Below are 17,858 nucleotides of genomic sequence, written 5' to 3' on the forward strand. Positions count from 1 at the left end.
CGTACTTGCGAATAGATTACTTTTAGTAATGACTCATTTAATACATATGGATCAGTCCAGCTTCATGCCAAACAAATCAATTGCTATTATTTTAAGGAGGTTATACTTGAATCGGCAGGTGGATCATCAAATTTGTGGGAGCAGGGCTGTTTTTTATTCGATGCTGCCAAAGCTTTTGACACTGTCAAAAGCTGTGGAATTATTTGTGGCCTGTGGGTTTTGGTGAGAAATTTGTGACATGGGTAAACTACTCTATCCAATGCCAGGGGCAAGAGTGAGGGTAAATGGTCATATATGGGAATGGATCGTGTTGGAGAGTGGAACAAGACAGGGGTGTCCCTTGTCCTCTCTTCTCTTTGCTTTGGCAATTGAGACCCTGGCTGGTTTGATAAGGCAATTACCTGATATAGTTGCATTGCAGTATGGAGAAATTGAGGAACATATGTCATTATGTGCAGATAATTTGATGTTATATGGGGGATCTGAGCAGATCAAAAAGTCCTATTATGTCCATTTTTTATATTTGGTAAGAAGTCGAGTCTCACTATTAATTGGGGAAATCTCTATTTTTTTTTCCTTTAGATCCATTGCCAGTGGATTATTCATTGGAACAAATGCAACTACAAATAGTTAAGGACTTTAAATATTTGGGACTTGTGCTATCTTTTAAGCCTCAAGACTATATTTCTGCCAATTTACTTCCATTGATACAAAAGTTTGAGGATATGGTCAAAGTCTCGTATCATCTGCTATTGTTTAAAATTGTCTCCTTTATATACGTTAAACTCTCCAGTATGGATTCCATCATGATATATCTTTAGACGCTATATGATATTTAAGAGTTTATTACGGTACAAGAAATATACTAGAATTAAATTGAAGACCTTTCAAAGGTATAAAATGTCTGGAGGGTTAGCAATTCCAAATGTTTGGATACATTTTTTGGTGAAGGTGGGGTGAAGTTGAATGGTAGATTAGTAGAATGACAGGTTGTAGCTCCTTTATAACGGTAAGTGAAAGGGATGATGGGAGGAAAAAATTTTTTTTAACTTGGAGGGATTTACCCAATGGGGAAAGGAATAGGTAATTTTTTTGGAACAGGTACATTTTGGGGATCTTTTGTATAGTTTTGAACAATTTAGAGAGCTTTATTATGTTCCTTATAGTTATTTTCTTCAGTTCCTTCACTTAAGATATGCGTTTGTTGCTCAGGCTGGTCAGTATCTGTGCTTATGGTTCAACACTCTTTGATGAATTTTCTTGGGTAATATCTTATTTATATAGACAGATGCTTTCTTACTATGTACAAGCATTTTGCAATAAAGGTAAAAGAAATAAGGGAGAAAGGTTTAGGCCATATTAGCAAAGATAAAAGGGCTGTAGTGTTGCGTATTATTCCTATAATATCCCTATCTGAAAGTCAATGAGTATTGAAATTGTTTTTAATGCATAGAGTATATCGTACTCCACTAGCATAGGTATTAGATCAAATTTAGACTGTCCAAAATGTTATATGTATGGTGCAGATTTAATGCATATGGTCTAGGATTGTGTAAAGTTGTGTGATATTTGGAATGGGGTACTAGAGATAATAAAAGAGACATATATCTTGTCGACATTGGTCTTAATCCCAGACTATATATTGGGTATCATTCATGGGCTTGATGGGCATAATCTTTTGGGAATTCAGACAGCATTGTCAGGTGTGGAAGCTGATAACTGCCCATTAGATGCAGTCTTCCACTCCCCCCTATCCCCTCCCCCCACAGCAGTAGAAGATTTTGTCGTAAAGATAAGAGAGGTTAAACCTATTGAAATGGGGATATGTCAAAAAAGTGCCTGTTTTACTAAATTGGAGAAAAACTGGGTAAGATGTTCTGATATATATAATGGATAGTTCATATCGACTGCTGGTTGCTTTGAAGTATTGTAGAAAAGTTGATGGGATTTGGAGGGGTGAGGGAGAGAGGCGAGGAGGTGGAGAAGATAGGATTTTTTTCTTCTTTCATTTTTGTATGTCTAAAACAATTTTGGGGGGGATGGGGGAGACTGTAATTTCCTTAAAGATAGTTATGGTAAATTGTATTGTTTGGGTAGGGCAATGTTGTGTTCTATGTATATTATGTGTATGCACGTATAAATGTGTAGATATGAAGGGGTAATTGTATTTAAAAATATAACTTCAATAAAAATGATCTGATTTAAATAAAAAAACAAATAGGCAAATAGCTCAGTTTAGCTGTATGTTTGCTTAACTTTCATGAAGATTTTTGTGCAGCAAACACTCCCAGACACATTTACCATTCAACAATATCTATTAGCTACACTGTATGAAGCTTCATGGCCTTGAGGCTAAGCAATTACTGATATCAGATGTGCACTCACTAGGAAAAACTGCTTTGAGTTAAGAAAGGAGAAAACCAATTCCAAACACATAGAAGCATTCTACAGAGGCATGACATTGATAAAGATATCTCTTGTGTCATGTCGCAGTCTGCTACTCAGAAATCCCACTGTTAACCAATGAGCTGCATCGCCTCCTATTCTATCTCATTCCCTCCAAATGCCTTAATAAATAGTTTGTTTATTTAAAAACACCAGCAATATATGAAGTTATGTCGTATATAATCAGGCCTTAGGAAATGTCAGACAGTTATCTATATGAAGTGGCTATGTGACAATCCCGCAAGGTATGGTTTATGTTTGCTCTTTGCCCAGGTTAAAGGCACCACAGTAATCAAAGACTGTTAAGACATGAGGATCCAGCATGCTGTGATAGCAATTTATTGATGTTAAGTTAAACACGCAAAATCTAACCTGCTGTGGAAATTAAGTACCAATTTTATGCATAAATAGTGGACACCTGTTAGAAGTGTTGTCTAACATACGATGTTCCCTTGACTACAGAAACTATTTAAAGCTGAAAATTTTACAAACTGAGGGCTTATTCCGACGTGCGTATATTGGCCGGGTTTTCACGCTCGGCCGATAAACGCTGTCCCTCTCTGCAGGGGGAGGAGGTGGGCAAGGCCGGGAGCAGTGCACTGAGCTCCCGCCCCCGCTCCGCCCCTTGCCACTTTTTGCAATGGGAGGGATGGGGGCGGAGCTAAGTTCTGTCCCCTCCCATTGAAAATAGTGGCGAGAGGCGGAAAGGCTCTATCTGTTTGTTATTTTACTCTATGTTTGGCACACTAGGTAGCCTTATCTTGGGGACCTATTGTTTGAGCAGAAAAATTTGTTGAAGCCTATTTTTGGCTGCCTGCTTGAATATTAGATTGGTTGTCTGAACTTTTGATAGGAGTCTAGCATTTCTACATTAGTGTTGCTGACATTGCAACACTTTTAGGAGGATAGGTATGCAGCTTTAAATACAGGATCCTCTTTAGCTGACCTATCTGAACATGCACCTGACTTTCTATTAATGTCAGTGCATATGACTAGAAATTCTACATTAGTGCTGCTAACATTGCAACACTTGTAGGAGGATAGGTATACAGCGCTAAATACAGGATCCTTATAGCTGACATATCTAAACACGCATCTGACTTGTGACTAATGTCAGTGCATAAGTTCTTTATCCGAGTCCTCCTTCCTTCTTTACCAACGTAGCCACTATACCATCGTACCCTGCTGGCTTTTTGTCTAACGGTGTCTGGTATATATATATACCTGTTGGCGACATCTTCGCAGACAACCCACTTTCTTGCCAATTTAATCCTACTGATTATATATCCTAAAAGAGGAAGATAGCTTAGTCAATTAAATGATTGACGCTATTAATCCCACTAAAGATTTTTTGGTCAAATATACATCTGTGGCTCCTGATGAACCGCTCTAAAGCGAGCGGAGAAACGCGTTGAGCCGTATTTCTCTGTGACTTCACCAGTCATTCAGAGCCGTAGTTCTCTGCGACCTCTACATACGACTGTCACCAGTCATTCAGTGCAGGAACTCTGTATATGCACTAAAGTTATCCACTTATACTGACCATGCTATTGTGACCATTATCTACATTGGAGACATTGGATGCATAATTCAAACTTGCACCGAAATATATCTTCTCCTCTTTTTTGTGTTAATGTATGTTAGTACTGTTAGTCAGCCCGTATATGTTTTTAAGAGTTTCTAATAAACTATATTCTTTTAGTCTATACCTGTGAAGGGCAAACATGCAATGTGCCAGAGTTATGGGTTTTGGATACATTTTGTGTTGCAGTAGACATTTTTGAAAAGTAAGCATGAAAAAATGGATTTAGCAAAGTACTGGGCTAAAGTAAGTCAACCAAGACGTGGCATAAGTAAAAGTGTCAAACATATCTATCCAAATGTGACGAGGTTGCCATCCTCCTATTTAGTCTTTTCTGGACAGGTAAACCAAAAATCACGGATGGCCCAAAAGTCTAACGGACATATGTACTGCCTTTTTAAAGACAACACCCCATATCATGCCCCTAGTCTACAGTAAAGCCCTTGAATCAGAAACACCTAAAAATTAAATGGATTATCTAATAATTAAAAAAATGTTAAGACTCCAAAATGCTCCACAATTATGTTGATTTATTGATTGATTTATTGCAGCGAACTTTGAAGGGCTGTAAATTTGTTTGAAGTTCTTTATGAATTGTTCCCAAGTTCTGGCACCCAATATAGCAGAGCGCAGGATCAATAATTTCTATAAAAAAACTAAATCTCTCAGCATGATGTAAAAAACGATTATCAGGTGTTGCTTTCCCTGGCACTCCAGATGAAGGCTTTGTGAGTTTTGTGCATTGCGAGACGCATAAAACGAACACAAATATGTACTTTTGAATGGAATTATTCACATAAGCAAATTTTTTCCCTCGCAGCATTGCGCAATGTTCTATCTTTAGACGTTACCGTGAAACGCCTTGCCAATTGTTTTCAATGGGACCTTAAACGATATTGCATGGCACTTGCATGCCATGTGATGTGAATGGGAGTGAGATGTGATGTTTCCCATATAAACACATGCGATTCTCAGAAGCGCGTGAAACATGTGCCTGAGGATCGCAATTTCACAGAAATGATGTGAGGCAATTTTGACTGGGACCCTGTGGGTTGTAAGCCCAGGGTGTTATATATGGACTGTGATATGCTGTATTGTTGCTGTGAATAAATGCTGGCAGGCACTAGTTTTAAAAGAAACCAAGTCGTCTGGAGGCTGTTTACCCGTGTGGTGCCCATTTTCCCCACAGAGAGGTCAGCGATCCGCAGACGAGAAACCACACTTTTAACGCATTACTTGCACTTTGCAGCTTTGTGCACCCCTCCATTTTGCCCATATCCTCCACCATATGTGGCAAGAAGGGTCCCTTGCCGGCAGATCGACGCCCTCTCTTTCAGGAAAATAGGCAGGTAACAGAATGGCTTTGTCTAACAACCTCTGCAGGCAATCCTGTACACTGTACTCATACAACATATACACCATAAAAAGGGTACTGCTCCCTAAATCATGTTATTTGTGCAAAAAATTTTAAAAACTCAGTGATTAGTGGCCGTGTTTTTCTGAGAGAAACAAGATGGCCATGCTAGCCAACAGCAAACCAATGGACACTACAGTGGAGTCATGGTACATGTTATCTATACCCCTGAGGTTAGATACACCCACCAAGGGCGCACATGTATAAGCAGCTCATACAGCGATTCTACTGTGTGTCATGATATTACGCTATCACTATACATGTGCTGCTTTCTAGAGTCAACTTTCCCTCAGACTAAATGAAAACCAGTCTTCATTCACCTGTACTCAATTAAGAATGCGTCCAAATCTGTGTTGGAGGTTCTGTTTGCAGCCTTCAGTGCAGATGTGGCCAAAAATCCTGGACAAAATAATGTTGCAAGCTGCGCTATTTCATCCATGAAAATACCAATCAGAAGCCAGACGAACTCCATTATAGTCAGCGCCGTTCAGGTCTGGCATGTGCTGGATCCAACAGTTCTGGTATATCGTTTGTTTGGCTCTGAGGACATAGCTGAACAATTAAAGTAGACTGGAACCAGGGGTGGAAACGTGAATGTGCCTAACCCCCTCTCTTCATGGTCAGAGTTACTATGCTCAACACATAACCAGCAGCAACTAGACAGGGCACCTGCCCCTCCTGTCCACATCCATCACTTTATCAGTTTTCATCAGGTGGTCTCCTTATGCTATCTTAGATGGTTGGCGACAATGAGGTGCACTAAATGTATCCCACAGTGCACTGCTGTGATACATTTTGTGTATCTTCAGTCGGCCTCGTCTAGGTTTATGCTTTTAGAATTTTAGACAGTGTTAAGAAATTTCTAGCATAATGTATAAGGGTTTTTACATGCATCTTGTCCCATTAGCATCCACTGTCATACTCTACAGGGGTGTCAAACTCATTTTCACTGAGGGCTATATCAGCCAATGTGTAAATGTGTGAAACAATATGCAGCATGACCTATTTTCGTGTGTATTATGCATCACAATAGGCCATTGAAGTGAATATTCGGGCACAAATATGCAGTGAGTATGCAGGAAACGCACATAAAAACAGCAGGCGTGATTTTTGTTGAGCAAATATACCATTTATTTTTATGACCAAAATGCGCTTAGGCCCGAACAAGCCCTAATTGTGACCCCCCCATAGAGGTTCCAGTAGTAATAATGACCTCCAAAGTGGCTGCATTAGTAGTACCAACCCCCATAGTGGTCCCAGTAATAACAGTGCCCACATAATAGCCGCAGTGGTAACAGTGCCCACATAATAGCCGCAGTAGTAACAGTGCTCCCATAGTGGCACCAGTAGTGATAGTGACCCCCATAATGGTCCCAGTAGTAATAGCTACCCCCATAGTGGCCCTACTAGTGTTCCCTATATTGGTCCCAGTAGTAATAGTGACTTCTATAGAATTCTCAGGGATGCTGCCTGACCAGGTGCCAACAGTAACCCCTGTATTGGCCTCTGGCTGGGCAGCTGGCCTTCAAGCTTTACACTCACCCCACCTGCAGCTGCAGTCCAGTGGCAGCAGCTGCTACTGAGTCTTTGACTGTTGACCTCTCACCTCGGGGCAGATATCAGCAGTCACAGACTCTGCACTGTGCCACCAGACTGAAGCTGCTGATGGGGTGAGTAGAGGCTGGGTTACATCTAGGTCAGAGCAGAAGCTCAGTGAGATCTGCCCCTGCAATTACAAGTGCTGGTCTCTCTCTACACATGGGTCACAGCAGCAGCTGCTGCTCCAACCATGATGTGTTCTAGCAGGTGCTAACTGGATAACCCATTTATTAAGCACAGCCGGCAGGCCACATAAAATGAGGTGTTGGGCTGGATTTGGCCCGCGGGTATTGTGTTTGACATCTGTTCCCTAGAGGAACTGAAAGCTAAATTTAGTAGAGCTACATTTCATAGGTAAAAGAAAAGACTATTCAATTCCACCAAAAAAATTGCAAGTAAGTTTAATAGGGCAGGCGTAGATGGGGAAGGTTCAAGTTTCAATTAATTCAGTTAATTGGAATTTTCTTCATTATAAGAGTACATAAACATGGGCAATTTCTTAGTTGCACCCGAGATTCTTGGGGCAACTCACATCGGACAGCACTCGGACATCCTGTCCATGTGCTGTCTGACGTGGTGAACACAGGACATTGACATGTGCCATTTTCGTTCTAAAATCGGGCAAGAATAGGACATGCTGAATAAAATAAAGGTGTGCATACACTTTTTCAAGTGAATGGGCGCTATTTTTGTCCAAATTTCGGACCAATATTTTGCTACGAAAATAGGATGGAAAATTAGTCTGTGCGTGTACCCTTAGAGACAAACCAGGACTTCAGAGATGCTACTATGTTCTTCTTTATTTAGCCAACAAGGAGTGTGACCATATCAATATATGAGCAGACATAAAATATTTTTAATCAATCTTCTAGAACGTACTATATACTTTTTATGATTCTGTCTCTTGTTCTTTAGAGCTACATCTAAGAACAGACCCTGCTAATTGATTTTGAAGCCTCTCACAGACTTTAACTTAATAGAAACAGCACGTAGCTATATATTTTACGGGTAACTCTAGATTCAGCTTTTTGGTTTTGCTACTTGGGGCTTTTTGCTCTGCTGGATCTTTTATATGTTGTCTGGTTTCATTAAGAGTCTTCTCATAATATAACTTCTTGTATTGATTGCATCAGATAAGGGAATGAATCACCATAAAAGTGAGACTTTTATTTGTCAGATTTACAAATGTATATAATTGCTTATCTCTTTTCTTTGCTAATAGATATTCTAAATGCAGGATATAACAGCATGGGAAAAAGAATGAGAACACTACAGTGATAAATAGAGATCTTTGGCATACCTGGGAGGAGCTGTAACACGTCAGTTGTATACCCTCATGCTGAAGGCATGTGTTTCAGGTCCAGAAATATAGTGTAGTGACGCTTTTGCTGAAGAGACTTTCCAATAACTCAGCAGCAGATAGCAGTTTTCAAAAGGGGACTAAATGAAGAAAGCACTTAACCCTTTAGTGACCAAGCTCCATAAATATGTGGCGCCTGGGAGTTGGGCTTTAAACCCATGCTATAGTACATTTATAGCATGGGTTTAAAGCTCCTGCAATCTAGCAGTAGGAGGTCCGGTGCTCGGCTGCCTAGTGGCACACACAGAATGGCGCAAAAAAATGTATATACACTTCAATAGTGGTTATCTAGACCATTTAATAAAATCCATATTGAATTATGGTGGCAATATGTAGTATTATGGTGTCTCTAAAGATCTTAGTAGTTGCATGATTGCTGAAGCTAACATTTGGCCATCAAGAGGATCAAATAAAATGGTGGAGGCATGTTTGACTTTTGAGCAATGCAAGACAATTTTGAAGTGGTATTGGAAATTTGAGAATGTGTGTGAAGTACAGCAACCTCCAACATGCTTGACAATCACATTCGTGATAAGTTAGAAACCTATGGCATCGTGTGATATGTGCACACGCAAAGATCTGGGAAGCGCTGTACAGCAACAAGTCCTGCTTTGTTGGTTATGGTGTTGGAACAGTTTAAACATTCACCCCAAAAATCCATCAATGCGCACGAAAGAAAGGAGTTAGCAGGTGAATCATACAACATATTCTTAAGAGAGCATATGGGAGAGTTTACATCTCGAGATTGTTAGACAACATGAATTAAGATGAACCGAAGAATGCAGTATTATGAGTTATTTCAACACATGGTAAATGAAGATGAGGAGTTTGGGGTGAAAATTGTTTGGTCTGATGAAGCACATTTTAAACCAAATGATACAGTAAATCATCATAATTGTGTTTATTGGACTCCAGAAAATCCTCACATTCACGTGAACAAATCAGTCAATTGACCTGGGGATCAATGTCTGGCGTGGACTGTCATTCAGAGGCTTAATTGGGCCATTCTTTTTTGACGACAGTTACTGGGCCAGTGTACCACAACATGCTTTGTACATTCATGTTACCAGCCAATCATGTGCTTTATGCGGATAAGCATTCTTGCTTCCAGCAAAGTGGCGCATCACCACACTACCATGAGAGCCTATCTGCATAACATTCTGCCAGGACACTGGAGGTGCTGTTGAATTCGCTCCTCGTTCCTGTGACTTAACATTCCTCAACTCCTACCTGTGGGGAACCCTAAAGGATGGGTTCTACCTGTGGGAAGCCCTAAAGGATTCTGTGGAAAACCAGCTATACTGGCTGCACTATGGGAAGAAATTCAAATGCTGTGCAGAACAATCCCTGTGAACACTGTAATTAATGTTGTTCATGCAGTAGTTTGCCAAAATCAGAAGTGTCTGGATGTTAATGGAGACCACCTAAAGTGATTGCGGAACTCAGACATGACTTACAGCTATCTGTTGATGTCTATATAAATCTGGTCATAAAGCTTTTAAGGGTACTTTGCATGTGGGCAATTATTGCCTGAATTCTCACTGAAAACAGCAAATTCAGGTGATAATCATCCAGGGTATACACGGCCGCCAACAGGGCACTGAGTGTGGAATCGCTGACTTGTTGGACTCACTTGGTTTTTACCAAAACCGCAAACCAAGTGACTGTAAACCAGTGTAAATAGGAACTGCGCACTGTTTGAGTGACTCCTAATTATTGTGAATAGAGGCTGGTGGGTTGGAATGATTCTGGCCTGCCCCACCTTCAATCACTTGAACAACTATAGCTCTTGTGTGAGCAATAGTCAGGCGGCAGTCCATGGGAGGGCTTTTTTTTGCACCCAGCAGTCATCCCATGTATAGGGACCTTTATACAGATATTTTACATGTTGATGTGTTACAGCACTCTAAGACACATTGTTCATGCTAGGTATGTCTGTGCAATAATGTAACTAACCACTCTTGACAAATCTCTCTGTGTATTGACATATATATATATATATATATATATATATATATATATAACTTTAAAAAAACAAGATCACTGAATTATTCTGGACACTTACAAACAGAAGTAGGAGGACAATATCGGGGTTGTCACATGCGCAAGCAACATGCATAGGAGTCCAAAATTCTTCATCTTGGTGATTTACATTAACTCCACGGTCAATGAGGATTTCTGCTGCAAATGCATTATCATAGCGTGCACACTGGAAGAGATAAGGATAGCATCTCACATCAAGAGTGACACAGGTACATTTCGACAAATATTTTCACATCGTAAAGCTATAAATCAAGGGATTATGGGATCAGCATAAGCAAATATGACTTTTTTATTTTCTGCAGTGCACCTGTCAAGTGATTATCAGAATAAGCAGAAATATGTGATATTGTGAAAATCTGTGTATATATTTGAGCATAAAAATCTAAATCCAGTTGCACTATGGCTGAAGGAGAGGTTGCTTCTTGTTGAGCAGTCAGAATGGATAACTGCAGCCGCAGACGCCTGAAGACAATGTGCTGCATATCACACACTGAATTCTAATCACATACACCAAGCAAAGGGGAACTGTGTGCGAACCATTACAGAATTGAGATAAATTGGGACTAGAACTCGGGGGAGATTAACTGAAAATTTTGAGGGATAGCAAAAACCGGGCTGCTGCAAAAGATTAACAGAGCTTGTATGGTCAGTTATTGCTTGAAGGAATATGTATGAAGCTACAAGCCATTTATAAGGGGTTTTCACACGGTGCTTTTTCCTTTTTTTTTTGAAAACGTGACTGCAGATTTTGCTGCATTTTTTCAACCAAACCAAAGTTGGATCTGGCATGAAGGAGAAGTATATGTCTTTCCTTTATATTTCTCATTCCTCTTGAATCTACTTTATGCTTTGGCTTAAAAAATGTATGAAAACGTGCCACAAAAACATCTGCGTTTCTAAAAAAATACTGCCGTGTGTGAAACCATCCTAAGGTCTTACTCACACAACCGTATAACTGTAGCTACTGTAGCCACGTCAAAAAATTGTGAGCATCCGAAGCATTGGTTTCCAATGTATTCATTCAAAGTTAGCACCTTGGTCACCGTTTTTGGTTGCCAATTTTATAACCCGCGTCCAAAAATAGGTTTGCCCTATCTTTGGCCGAGATACGCTGGATGCTCCCATAAACTCCTGTGGGAGCTGAGAAAAAAGGCAGGAAGTTTAGCTACATCCAATGCTGGGAAACAAAGACAGTTGGCTCTATTTAAGCATTTTATAGTCATTCTGAGAACTTTTGCTGACCAAGAGGTTTCTGCGCTGAAGCGCATTTTTTCGCCAATACGCTGTCCACGTAAATGGACGAGATAACGCTATATAAGCTTGAGACTTGATCGTGGCTATTCTTCATTCATGCGGTTTTTAGCCATGATTGGCCAAGCGTAAAAACCTATTTAGTCATGTGAAAGAGCTCTAAAGACCATATCTAGCAGCCATGGAGTGTGAACCACTAATTACTCAATGCTAAGGGTATACAGATGCAGTATGTTGCTTTCCAAACTCTGGTATAGGGAGCAATGATGTAAAGATTTCACTACATTGGATAAACAGAGAATAATACAATATTACTATCAGCCCCCGAAACAATCCGATAACCTACTGTTGTTTTGAGAAACTTGAAGTTCCTTGTGATTTCAATGAAGATCTGTCAGTAGAAACAAACTGTTTAATAACAGCCTGTGCCTCTGTCTATTCCTAGAAAGCAGACTGCTGTAATTAGCAATCTGTATTCTACTGATAGGACTTAAAATAGGTTTTCTGAGTAGTTTTTTGACCAGCGCCACCGATCCGGGCCTCCCCTCTAAAATGATGTTTATAAGCTGTTTTGTCATTGGCTGCAGCAGCCTGTGACGTTCTGTAAACAGGCGAGGCTGCAGCCTGTGAACAAACACGGGAGCAGAGGGCTAAGCAGCACCGTGGGACACAGCGGGGAGAGGTGCATATATGCTGGTTAGTTATTTTACTGCATGGGGAATGGGCTTTTAACAAAAAAACTACTTGGAAAACCCTTTAAAGGGGCCTTTTTTATATGCCCTTTTAGGAGGCAAGTCTATTAGCCACAGAAGACTGCTGCAGCAAAGATTTGCTACTTTGCATAACTACTGCTCTAAGGCTCTTTTTCTTCTGTTATAGAACAATCCTTATTTGTTATCAGGAAATGATAACAAGTAATATCCACTGTTAGTGGAGGTCTTTGACTTATGGTACATGTAAGACTCCCCTCAGGTTTGTAATCAATATTTCTTCCTACTGTATACTACCGTCCCCCCCCCCAAAAAAAAAGCCCTACCCTGATAATAAGCTTTACCCCTATTTTTTTGATAGCAGGGGCTTTAAATATAAGCACCCCGTCAAACAATAAGCCCTAGCAGGCTGCTGTGTCCTCTGCACTGACATTGAACTCTCCTTCTGGTGATAGGGCTTTGAATACCCCGCCTCCAGCAAGCGAGTGCTGTGATTGGATCGAGCGCCAGCCAATCAGAACCGACACTCAATCATTCACAGCCATTCATTGAATGACATCACTGAATGGCTGTGATTGGCTCATCAAGCGCTGGCTCTGATTGGCTGAGCCACAGCTCTCCTGAGCCAATCACAGCACTTGCTTGCTGGAGGCAGGGTATTCAAAGCCCTGCCACCAGAAGGAGAGTTCTGTGTGAACACCAAGAACACTGCAGCCTGCCCCATCTCCGTCGGAGACCAGCAGCACCAGGGACCCAGACGCCGTGAACCAGGTGAATATAAACATTCCCTTTTTCCCGAAAATAAGACATTGTACCTCTTTTGGGGCAAAAATTAATGTAAAACAGTGTCTTATTTTCGAGGAAACACAGTACACTCATTCTTACAACCTGACATAACAGTCAGACCAAAAGTATTAAAACCCATTTACAAGTTACTATTGGTACACAAATACAGGTTTAACACTTGTATAAAGTAAACTAATATGATGGAAAGTGGATTGTATATTGATTAAATAACCTGTAGAAATATTTTGTGTAGATTAAAAACACACTTACCAGGTGAAGTAGACATCCTCCTGAAGTGATAAGTGTATGTGGATCAGCTCCATCCTTTAGTAGCTGCAAAACTGTTATAAATCACATGGAGGAAAAATGCACATTATTACTGGCATGAAATTCCAGAATATTTTTCACAGTAAAATTTAGCATTTATAGAAAATACATAGCTTCTGCTTATCATAAAGTAAAGGCCCTTGAACACAGGGTGATGATTGGTTATGAAAATGTGTAAGGATATGCTTCAATCAGCTGACCAACAAGCAAATGCTCATTAGTCAGCTGATTGGCAGTTCCATGCAGGCAGGTAAATGCCTTTTCACTAGTAGCACATCTTCCCTTGTAAACAAGCAGATGTGCTGTCAGCAAAAGCAATCTGTATCTGAATGAGCAGTCGTTCTTTCCCACACCAGCAATCCCCTGCTATATATGAATGGCAGAACAAGCACCAATAGACATACTATATTGTCGATCAGTGCATGCTAATGCAAGGCAGAGAATTGGCTAATGTATAAGGGTCCTAATGGTGGTTACAAAAATAACATAAACGCCATTCTTCCTTATCAATATATATGACAGGGGGAAATCAAGAATAAGTGTGAACCTAAGTCAGGTGGGCAAGACAGATTTCTATCCTCTTACTGTGAATCAGAACATTTTTACCAACTGACAAGACACAGAAGATGGTGATGAATTGAAACAAAACTATAGTAGAAAGTTATATACCTTCTCATTATAAGGTCAGCTTTATTTACATGAAAAAGGAAAAGGAAGGATCTGCTCTTTGGATAATTCGACATTTACTATGGATATAAAATTCAACTGTATGTACAATTCATATTGTGATCACCGTGTTGCCTTTATCTCATTGACAGGCGGATGGGTTAATCAGTGTTACAGTTCAAGAGCCTTGGAAACAGCAGCACATACCTTTCTGCGCTCCTGTGATTATTTAGGGGTGATAAGGAGATTAGGCTCAATGGCACTCAAATTCGATTCATTAAAGGGGTTGTCCCGCGCCGAAACGGGTTTTTTTTTTTTTAACCCCCCCCCCCCCCCCCCGTTCGGCGCGAGACAACCCCGATGCAGGGGTTAAAAAAACACACCGGGTAGTACTTACCCGAATCCCGGCGGTCCGGCGTCTTCATACTCACCTGCTGAAGATGGCCGCCGTCTCTCTGTGGACCGCAGCTCTTCTGTGCGGTCCATTGCTGATTCCAGCCTCCTGATTGGCTGGAATCGGCACGTGACGGGGCGGAGCTACACGGAGCCGGCATTCTGCACGAGCGGCCCCATTGAAGACAGCAGAAGACCCGGACTGCGCAAGCGCGGCTAATTTGGCCATCGGAGGCCGAAAATTAGTCGGCACCATGGAGACGAGGACGCCAGCAACGGAGCAGGTAAGTATAAAACTTTTGATAACTTCTGTATGGCTCATAATTAATGCACAATGTACATTACAAAGTGCATTAATATGGCCATACAGAAGTGTATAGACCCACTTGCTGCCGCGGGACAACCCCTTTAACCACACACCAATAAATAATACAAGTCAAAAGTTTGGACACACCTTTTCATTCCCTGCTTTTTCTTTTTTAAATTTTCTACACTGTAGATTCATACTGAAGACAAAAAGCGGAAATTCCACGGTGAGATTTCACGCAGAATTTCCGTCATTGCACGCTGCCACAGGATTGCATTGGTTTATGCAATCGCATGTAGACAGCTGCGATTTGACTGCGTGAAAATTCGCGCAGTAACAAAATCACGGAATGTCCTATTTCAGTGTGAACCTCGCAGAGGCTCGCACTGCTGCGTCATCGCTAATTTGACAGCTCTGCACTGCGCATGTGCGGTTGTACACCAGCCAGCACATCCGCAGAGCAGAGTGAATACGCCGGACAGTAAGCCGCGAGTCACTGAAGGAGCACAGGGTTGCATCCCGCTGCTAGAATTCTCATGGTCGGAATCCAATCCGGCCGTCTGCATTCACCCTAAAACTCTGAAGAAACACATGGAATTAAACAATAAACAAAAAAGTGTTAACCAAACCAGAATATGTTTTATATTTTAGATTCTTCAAAGTAGCCTCTTTTGCTTTCATTACAGCTTTGCACACTCTGGACATTCTTTTAATGAGCTTCATGAAATAGTCACCTGGAATACTTTTCAATTAACAGGTATGCCTTGTCTAGAGTTGATTTGTGGAATTTCTTACCTTCTTAATGTCTTTGAGACCATTAGTTGTGTTGTGCAGAGGTTGGATTGGTACACTGTCCCTTACCGTGTTTAGCCTTATTCAACTACTGTTTTAATCCACATTGTGGTAAGAACCACTCAACTTAGTAAAAAGAAGCGTCAGTCCATCATTACTTAAAGATATGAAGGTTAGTCAATCCAGAAAATGTCAAGAACTTTGAAAGCATTGTGAGGGAAGCTATATGATTTCCTATCCTTCATTTTATGCTTTGTAACCAGCTCTTCTTTCAGCTTTTCACTGTCTTTCTTTATCTCATATGACTGTTCTGTTACAAGAAAGCAAGGCCGTCTTCAAGGCCATTTTACAGATGTCTCATGAGAAATAGTTCCAATCGGCCTGAGAGAAGTCCTGCCTCTAACTAAGACATCACTGTTCTGTTGAGTTTTAATAACCAATGATAATAAATAAATTATAATTATTACAAGTGAGGCATGTTCTAGCCTAGTTTCAAATGTCTTTGTTTATATCTCTGCGGTTTGTGAAATAAACAGATGACTTCCAATCACATCCAAAGTGTGTGTGATTTGTAAGCTTCCTCAATGCGCGAACATTTAACTATTAATTTGGAAACCTGAAGACATACCAATTAGAGATGAGCGAGCATACTCGTCCAAGCTTGATGCTCATTCGAGTATTAGGGTGTTCGAGATGCTCGTTACTCGAGACAAGCACCACGCGGTTTTCGAGTCAATTCCCTTTCCTTCCCTGAAAAATTTGCGCCATTTTCTGGCCAATAGAAACGCAGGGAAGGCATTACAACTTCCTACTGTGACGTTCCAGCCCTATCCCACCCCCCTGCAGTGAGTGGCTGGCGAGATCAAGTGACAGCTGAGTATATAAGGCAGCCCCACCCGCTGCTCGCCACAGACACACGGTAGCAGAGATTAGGGAGAGTGCTGCTGCTGCTATAGTGAGAGTGTTAGCGTCTGCAAGAACCCCAACGGTCCTTCTTAGGGCCACAGCTCACCTAGGGCACTACTGTTGTGGCTGCTGGGAGCAGTTGTGCACCTTTTTTTTTTTTTTGTATATCGGGCATGCAGCCCCATTACAGCTATAGCGTTCTCAGGCTGCAGTCAGTACTACGTAGTATAGGGGAAGTATTGGTGAGGCAGGGACAGTGGTAGTGTGGAATCCTGTCTACAGCAATCCCAACGGTCCTTCTTTAGGCTACCTGTGCATTTAACTCCATGGTTGCTGGGAGTTGTAGTACCTCAGTATTGCACAGCAAGGCCTGCGTTCAGCCTTCAGTTACATTTTTTGCTGGGTGCAGTTAGCATAACGTAAGGGCTCTCTGCCTCCAAGTGCACGCCAAGAAAGCACTAATTTTTTTCACCGCTCTGTGTTACCAGTCAGCTGCCCGCACAGTGTATGGTGGCAAACACCCATAGAGGGAAAGTCCAATACACGCTCCATAGCCTGCACTGCATTGATAAAAAAACTATTTAAAAAAAGAAATCCTTTTTACGGCTGCTTGTAACCCAGTGCATATCACTGCGTGGCCTGTGGGACCTGAGGTGCATCTAAACTGCATAGTGCACAGCAAGGCCTGCGTTCAGCCGTCAGTGTCATTTTTTGCTGGGTGCAGTTAGCGTAACGAAAGGGCTCTCTGCCTCCAAGTGCACGCCAAGAAAGCACTAATTTGTTTCACCGCTCTGTGTTACCAGTCAGCTGCCCGCACAGTGTATGGTGGCAAACACCCATAGAGGGAAAGTCCAATACACGCTCCATAGCCTGCACTGCATTGACAAAAAAACTATTTAAAAAAAGAAATCCTTTTTACGGCTGCTTGTAACCCAGTGCATATCACTGCGTGGCATGTGGGACCTGAGGTGCTTCTAAACTGCATAGTGCACTGCAAGGCCTGAGTTCAGCCTTCAGTGTCATTTTTTGCTGAGTGCAGTTAGCGTAACGAAAGGGCTCTCTGCCTCCAAGTGCACACCAAGAAAGCACTAATTTTTTTCACCGCTCTGTGTTACCAGTCAGCTGCCGGCACAGTGTATGGTGGCAACTAAACCAACTAAATAAAACCGTGCTACTAGGTCCCCAGGCGTGACAATTTTTTAGCAACGCGGTTACTGGGAAGGTGCATATAACCACGGACACGTGCACAGGACACGTACTGCCTCAAAAACATCCCC

At 41.4% G+C, this 17,858-nt stretch overlaps 1 protein-coding gene across 1 annotated transcript in view; it reads right to left on the reverse strand.

Annotated features, from left to right (window-relative positions):
- MYO16 (myosin XVI) overlaps positions 1–17,858 on the reverse strand; it is a 339,522-nt gene that overhangs the window by 272,188 nt on the left and 49,476 nt on the right. The window contains exons 3-4 of the mRNA XM_066579909.1: positions 13,461–13,531; positions 10,466–10,609 (exon numbers count right to left, since the gene is read on the reverse strand). Of these exons, the coding sequence (XP_066436006.1) occupies positions 10,466–10,609; positions 13,461–13,531 (215 nt within the window). The remainder of the gene's footprint in view (positions 1–10,465; positions 10,610–13,460; positions 13,532–17,858) is intronic.

The sequence above is a fragment of the Eleutherodactylus coqui genome, chromosome 1 (assembly GCF_035609145.1).
Source record: "Eleutherodactylus coqui strain aEleCoq1 chromosome 1, aEleCoq1.hap1, whole genome shotgun sequence".
Classification (NCBI taxonomy): domain Eukaryota; kingdom Metazoa; phylum Chordata; class Amphibia; order Anura; family Eleutherodactylidae; genus Eleutherodactylus; species Eleutherodactylus coqui.